We start from the raw sequence: 8,009 nt of genomic DNA, 5'->3' as shown, positions 1-8,009 counted from the left end.
TCCAACCTTCCAAGAGAACCAAATCTGAAGTGTGGTCATATTTTGGATTTTATAAAAATGCTGAGGGAAACTCAATAGAAGATCGTAACCCTGTCTGCAGAGCTTGCCAGAAGAAAGTTGCTGTGAAGGGGGCTTTGGCGCTTTGTTGGCGCTTCCTTGGCTCTTTTACCTATTTTTCCCCTTGCTTTTAAATCGCTTATGAATGCCTATGTGGCCCTGCACATTTCACTCTCACTTTTTTTTCGGTGGGTTCATTATGGTTCTTAATCGTAGCATCCGTGTTCATGCTCAAAAAACAACGTTGCATGCTGTGTCTGCGTCAGACTCATGCTGGGTGTATGGACAGCACTTATCACGAGTTTTACAAATCACAATAATCGTGCATGGTTTTAATGATAATTAAATGTGACACGGTAATACTAACCATCTGGGAATTTTATCATGGATTATCCTGAGACTGGTAATTGTTTCATCCCTATTTTCAACTTTTTTAGGAATGTGGCTGCCTCACTCTCACCTTCACCTGCAACTTGCACTAGGAGGGCACACAGCACCTCAAATGAAAATCAGAAAGAGTAAGTACATACTTACCCACTATTTTACAGATGTTAGTTTCATTTTTAAATATAATTAGGCTATGCCTGAGCATATTAGTAGGCTATTAAAAATATTTATTTTTATGTCTGGGCGATGTTACTCTTAGTGATTGATTATGCTAATAATATAGTTCTTTGTGTAATAAACATGCTCACAGTTGTTTATTTGTTTGTTTGTTTGATTGTATGTTTTACAGGTGTAAGGTTTTTTTTGCATAAACATTGTTTTAAAATGCTAAATGGTCTGCACTTATATAGTGCTTTTATCCAAAGCGCTTTACACTGTGTCTCATTCACCCATTCACACACACACTCACACACCAATGGTAGCAGAGCTGCCATGCAAGGCGTTAACTTGCCATCGGGAGCAACTTGGGGTTCAGCGTCTTGTCCAAGGACACTTCGGTATGTGGAGTCATGTGGGCTGGGAATCGAACCGCCAACCCTGCGATTATTGGACAACCTGATCTACCAACTGAGCTACAGCCACCATTTTCTCAAAAATACAAACATGTACATACATGCTTCTCACATATTACTGAAGCCCTTTTTGTGCTGAATACAGTGTAATTAGATTTTAGCCATTAATATGTTTACAAGCAACTGAAACCCCCCCCACAAATGTCAAGGCACAAATGTCAAAACTTCTCCAGGGCCCTAAAACACCCTCAGGGTCCAGAGGGTTAAGATGTGCTGAGTTGGTAGACTCTTACTCATAAAAACTGAGTGCTGTAGTACAAGCAAAAACGTGCTTTAACAAAGTATTTTTAAGGGGTGTTCACACTTATGTGACCAGGTTATTAAAGTAATTTTCTTTTTCTTTTTTCCATAAAATGTTTTTATTTGTTTTTCCACTTGAATCTTGTTGGTTGCTATATCACATTAAAGGTGGAAAAAGATCTGACATGATTTATCTTGGTTTATTTATTTATTTATGTATTTATTTATTTAAAAATTATATTAAAAAAGTCTTATATCTATGCTTATCCTGAACTTGTGTAACCAAAATGCAGATTTTGGACAGAATATAGCCTACTTGGGTGGCTGTCATATACAAGTCAAGCATCTACTGTGCCCTCCATTAATATTGGCACCCTTGATAAATATGAGCAAAAGAAGGCTGTGAAAATTGTCTTTCCTGTTTAACCGTTTGTTAAAAAAATTCATAGAAATACTCTGCTCACATGGATAGCAAACAATTGAAAGCAAAAAATGTTTATAAAAAAATACTTGTTAAATATAGGTGTGCAACAGTTATTGGCACCCTTTTAGTCAATACTTTGTGCTACCTCCCTTTGCCAAGATAACAGCTCTGAGTCTTCTCCTATAACGCCTGATGAGGTTGGGGAATACATGGCAAGGGATCTGAGACCATTTCTCCATACAGAATCTCTCCGGATCATTCAAATATTGAGGTCCACGCTGGTGGACTCTCTTCTTCAGTTCACCCCACAGGTTTTCTATGGGTTTCAAGCCCATTCAGAGTCAAACTTCTCATGGACACTATCTGTCATGCTTGTAAAGCCATCTATCATCCGCTGATTCTGTGGTCAGTAAACAATTTTTGTGTTGATTTTGATTAATGTTTTGGATCGTTGTCCTGCTGGAAGATCCAACCATGGCCCATTTTAAGCTTTCTGGCAGAGGCAGTCATGTTTTCATTTAATATCTGTTGAGTCCATTGATGCCATGTATCCTAACAAAATGTCCAGGTCCTCTGGCAGAAAAACAGCCCCAAAACATTAAAGAGCCAACACCATATTTAACCGTGGACATGAGGTACTTTTACATATGGCTACGTCTCTGTGTGTGCCAAAACCACCTCTGCTGTTTATTGCCAAAAGCTCTTTTTGGTTCATCTGACCATAGAACCCAATCCCATTTGAAGTTCCAGTAGAGTCTGGCAAACTGAAGATGCTTAAGATTGTTTCTGGATGAGAGTAGAGGCTTATTTTCCAAACAACTTGTGGTGATGTAGGTGACTTCAGATTGTAGTTTTGGAGACTTTCTGACCCCAAGACATAATAACTTCTGCAATTCTCCAGCTGTGATCCTTGGAGATTTTTTGGCCACTTGAACCATCCTCTTCACAGTGCACTAGACAATATAGACACACGTCCTCTTCCAGGTTGATTCATAATATTTCCAGTTGACTGGAACTTCTTAATTATTGCCCTGATGATGGAAATGAGCATTTTCAATGCTTGGGCTATTTTCTTATACCCGCTTCCCATTTTGTGAAGCTCAACAACCTTTTGCCGCACATCACAGATATATTCCTTGCTCTTACAATTGTGATGAATGACTAAGGGAATTTGGCCTATGTTTTACCTCATATTTATACCCCTCTGAAACAGGAAGTCATAGTTGAACAATTTCCTGTTCCTAGTCACCCAGGTGTACGAAAAATGTAAAATATCAATGAGAATATACTTAAAATATATTTTTCTCATATGAATGGATAGATGTTGCACACCTATACTTAAAGATTTTTTTGGGATAAACCTGTGTTGTGTTTGCAATTGTTTGATATCTTTTAAACAAAATATCAAAAGGTTGACCAATAAAGACACATTTTCACAGCCTTCTTGCTCATATTTACCAAGGGTGCCAATATTAGTGGAGGGCACTGTATGTGTGAGAAATATAGTGTACAAGATTTATGAGCTAAGCATAACACAACATGGAGAGGTCCTTACTACTAACCGGCTCAATCATAGAAATATAGAACCAGTCAGAAGCACGCATGCACCTGCCTTATTATTCACATATTTTAAAGCATATTTTATTAACTACTGAATTTTAGAGTAAAACTAGTAGTTGCGTAGTTATAAGAGTAAAGATCTGCCCCACTGGGGGGAAAAAGCCCAAAGCAATAAAAACCATCACAGAAATTCTAAAAGTTTCCACTACAAATGCTACTACAAACCATCAGCTAACCATTAAAACCATTACCATTATTAGGTCTTTAATGATATCCACTAGACATAGCATGCTACCAATAGAAGGCAACAAATTACCAGTACAGACCCACATGGACCATTACAGTTTCCAGTAAAACCAATATAATTCCCATTATAACCATTAAAAATGACATTCTATTTTCTTTCTCTTTTTTTTTTGGTGATGTAATCACCACACCTCACACGAGGATACAGTAGGTCAACAATGCTAATAAACAAATAAATAAACAAACAAACAAACAAACAAACAAATACTTTCTTTTATATATATATATATATATATATATATATATATATATATATATATATATATATATATATATATATATATATATATATATAGGAGCAATACTGTTGAAGCAATACTGCCATCGCATGGTTAACATGATTAAGACGTTAACAATTGACTGCCTTCATTTTCTGTTTATAAAAATTAGAAACGTTATTGTTTATATTCTTCATCAGTGTCCTGTGAAATAGGAGGAACACTAAACTAATAAATGCTGCGACCAAACCGTCGCATACATGCTGGTATAGAGCTGGTATAAACCAGGGAACCTTTATAGGTACCTGTACCCTTTTAGGTACAATTCCAGGAAACTGTGACATCGTACATGTAGAATGCTTTTGTGGTACTTCAAAGCTAAATACACAGTATTAAATAATTAAATAGAGATCTCAGTTTCTTTACTTACCTAATTAATCACGTTTTTCTTCGACAGCGCAGTTCATGCACGTAGGAACCTTTTTTTTCTTATCTGCGTGTTTCTTAGGGGACCAAAATAAGGTAGGGACCGTTGGCCACAAGGTCCTCTAGCATCCGTTAATGAAAACATTATGTTTGTTTCTGCGATAGTTTAGGTAAGTTTTTACGATATAGCGATATTCTAGCATCGTTAGCGGTGTTTCATGTTTTCACTTTGCGCCAATAAGTGCAAGTTAGTATAAATAGCGTCAGCAAGCTAACTAACATTAGCTAAACCCTTTGTAATGGTGTTGTAGCATTTAGATAAATTATTGTTAAACATAAAACGTAGCATGACGATAGACTGCGCTTTTAAAATTATTGTTCTCGAGGTTGCCTGTTGGTTGGTTTATTTATGACAACCAAAAAAAAAAAAAAGAAAGAAATTTGTCGTCGCTAAGATTAGCAACCATTTAGTGAGTCATGTTCGCTACTTTGTGTTTGCTTCTAACTGCAGTTTAATGTCTTGCAGGCCGAGTGATGAATAAAGAGTTACAGATGAGGGCTGCAATTAACCAGAAATTGATTGAAATGGGGGAGAGGGAGCGGTAAGGGATGTTTATTATTATTTACGTAGCTAACTTGGCTTTGCTATGGACCAGACATATTTCCTGGACATAAAGACTTTATCTTTTTATTATCTGCATTGCAGGTTAAAGGAGCTGCTCAGAGGCAAGCTGATTGAGTGTGGCTGGAGAGATCAATTAAAAGCACATTGTAAAGGTAAGAACAGGTTCTGGAGTGATTCATGAACTGATGACTTTATTGTATGCTGGGAAGTCCACTCAGACTTACCGTCATCAGTTATGACCATGGCCTTCTTAGTCACGATCATGATGTTTGAAGCTGTCTGGTTTTATAATCATTTTTGAAGTTTTGAACGCTGATACTGTCAAGAAAATTAATGTCCAAATAAAATTTAAAAACCCAACACTTTAAACAGTGTAATTATGGATCAATTGGTAAAATGAGATTATTTTTATTTTATTTTAAATGGTAAATGGTTTGTACTAATATAGTGCTTTTATCCAAAGCGCTGTCTCTTTGGATAAAAGCACTATATAAGTACAGACCATTTACCATTTAAAATAAAATAAAAATAAAATAATCTCATTTTACCAATTGATCCATAATTACACTGTGTCACACACTGTGTCTCATTCACCCATTCACACACACACACTCGCACACCAATGGTAGCAGAGCTGCCATGCAAGGTGCTAACTTACCATCGGGAGCAACTTGGGGTTCAGTGTCTTGCCCAAGGACACTTCGGTATGTGGAGTCACGTGGGCTGGGAATCGAACCACCAACCCTACGATTAGTGGACAACCCAGTCCTCAGAACAATAGATACTAAAAAGCTATTAGATTTTGTGTCATGGTATGCGTGCTGCTCATTACACAACGTGCTGTTGGCTCACTTCTACGTTTAAAGACTTATCCTATATCAAAACAGATTTTTGACTTCTCATGCTTATATCAAAACTGATTTCACAGATGTCATCAAGGAAAAGGGGATTGAGAATGTCACTGTAGAAGACTTGGTGGCTGGAATCACTCCTAAAGGAAGAGGTAGGCTTCTGCTTTCCATTTTCTGTAGTTTATTTCAATTATCAAGAACAGAGTTACCAAAGCAAGTAATAAATTACTTCTCAATGATTTTAACAAGTAGAGTTGTCTGTTTATCAGCGCTGGTTCCTGACAGTGTAAAGAAGGAGCTTCTTCAGAGAATAAGGGCCTTCTTAGCCCAACATTCTACATGATGCACAGGATACTGGACTCCGTGCCAACTGAAATGCCACGTTAGCTGTAAAATTGATCATTTTTTCCCATTCATTTCTCTCTCTTTTGTTTTTTAAGTCTGTTTGTGTACTGCCTTGAGTATTGGTGAAGAAATAAAAGGCAAGTCTAGTGAATGATTTTGTTGTCATGACAATAAAGTTTATTCATGTTTGTAAATGAATGGTTTTGACTGCTTTGTTGCATGGAGTGGCACAGAAAAAGTGTTACAAATGAAGTTACTCATTTAAAATGTGTGTAATAATATTATACTATTTATTATAGTAATATAATAATTTAAGGAAGGCAAGGTTAAAATATGGTAATTCCTGTGAATTCAGCATGTTCCTTACAGCTTACATACATACAGTGGCTTATCCAATCAAGTTTCAGCAGCACAATGTATAAAATTAGTAATGTTATACTTTTTTTTTAATAATGCAAATGTAACGTTAGGGTTTAAATATCCTGGTTCAAGATGAATATTTTTTTTTGAAGCTGAAAACCTTTAATTGTGGTGTGGTGGAGGAACAGTGGTGCCTCACAGCTCCAGGTTGTCCGATTCAGTCCTGAGCTCAAGAGACTGTATGGAGTTCCTGGATATGGTTACTAAAAGTGAGTCAGTGAAAACCTTGAAGAATCTGTGAAGAACAATTTTTTCTAAATGTGTGGCTCTGCTGGTGAAGTCTAGAGCCCCATATAAGATCTAAAGCTATTAGCAAATCAAAGCAGTGAAATGAAAGATATTTTGTCTATGCTGCTCTTGCATGTGTTGAGTTGGATGCTTGTATCTGACAGTCTCTAGAGCAAAGACTGCAGATCTCAAAGAACAAGACAAACAGCAAATTTCACTATCTGTAATTTTTTCTTGGTTTTGCTCTTTTTTTTGTCATTTCAAGGCTAATCTATTCCATGATTGTTCATTTATTTACTATATTTTTGCACATATTTTACAATTAACTGCAGTTATTGACCATATGATTTTCAATTCAAACTAATGCACTTATCCTGTTATTTTGCTCATCTCATAACAATCCTGCAGCTTTAGTTTTTTTTGTAACGATCATGAATAAAACTGAAGACAGAGTAAATTTAAATTCAAGTTAAACTAAGCATGCTGAAATATATCTGCTGTCTAAAACACTAGAAAAAATTCTCAGTTTGTATGCAGCTTTCCATTAATTCACTTTGAATTACAGCGACTAACTTTTGCAGGATGTGCAACATGGGTTTTCGGCTTATAGTTTATGGGGTCTCTCGGTCATCCCCTCTGTCAGAGAGTAGGAAAATTTGGCATGAAATGTGCTTAGGTCTGAGAAGTTTTAAATGTATATTTACACCCTGTTGCAACTCAGGGGAACTGTTTTCCACCAGCTAATGAGACTCTAGAGCAAGGCTTGCTCTGTTGTTTCTGGCATGTACCAGCTGGTCATATAGACATCTCTCTCACTCTCCTTCTCAAGCTCACTCTCAGTAGCTCGGTGCAAATAACAAATAAGAGGAAATACATCATCCCTTTTAATTTAAGAGCCAAGCAGAGGTCTGCCAAAGTTAACACGAGGCAATGTTAGGTAATGATCAGCAAATGTGTATTAAGTTTCATTGAGCATGAAGTCACATTCCTCTTATTTAGCCCCAACATGGCAGTATCTTAATTCTGTAGTAGTGACTGAGACTGAGAGGATGCTGTTTACGAGAACATCTAGATTTGAAACAAATTAAGTTGGATGGTTTGTGTAATTCTGTACGAGACTTCTACACCTAAAGGCCAGGCTGTGCAGGCCAGCACCATGTGACCCATTCTATCCTCTAATCACTAAAAGTCCTCAATTCCACCATAAAGGAGTCAGACTTTCCACTGCTTTATGGATGCTGAGTGCTACAGTCAATATAATCTGCTCAGGTGCCATGTGTGTCATCATGA

At 36.8% G+C, this 8,009-nt stretch overlaps 1 protein-coding gene across 1 annotated transcript; it reads left to right on the top strand.

Moving 5' to 3' along the window:
• Nucleotides 1-4,312: 4,312 nt before the first annotated feature.
• eny2 (ENY2 transcription and export complex 2 subunit) lies at nt 4,313-6,265 on the top strand. The gene is made up of 5 exons (XM_017494993.3): nt 4,313-4,420; nt 4,777-4,852; nt 4,957-5,027; nt 5,804-5,878; nt 5,996-6,265. The coding sequence occupies exons 2-5, from the start codon at nt 4,785-4,787 to the stop codon at nt 6,067-6,069; spliced, it is 288 nt and encodes a 95-aa protein (XP_017350482.1). The 5' UTR covers nt 4,313-4,420; nt 4,777-4,784; the 3' UTR covers nt 6,070-6,265.
• The last annotated feature ends 1,744 nt before the right edge of the window (nt 6,266-8,009 follow it).

The sequence above is a fragment of the Ictalurus punctatus genome, chromosome 1, assembly GCF_001660625.3.
Source record: "Ictalurus punctatus breed USDA103 chromosome 1, Coco_2.0, whole genome shotgun sequence".
NCBI classification, from domain to species: domain Eukaryota; kingdom Metazoa; phylum Chordata; class Actinopteri; order Siluriformes; family Ictaluridae; genus Ictalurus; species Ictalurus punctatus.
Note: the sequence above shows the minus strand (reverse complement) of the source record. Positions and strands in the feature narration are given on the sequence as shown.

What these genes read in the sequence shown, in the direction of transcription:
- eny2 (XM_017494993.3), top strand. Translation starts at nt 4,785, where the DNA reads ATGAATAAAGAGTTACAGATGAGGGCTGCAATTAACCAGAAATTGATT. An exon ending in GAAATGGGGGAGAGGGAGCG is followed by an intron (nt 4,853 to 4,956) that starts GTAAGGGATGTT and finishes TCTGCATTGCAG; the next exon opens with GTTAAAGGAGCTGCTCAGAG. An exon ending in ATTAAAAGCACATTGTAAAG is followed by an intron (nt 5,028 to 5,803) that starts GTAAGAACAGGT and finishes CTGATTTCACAG; the next exon opens with ATGTCATCAAGGAAAAGGGG.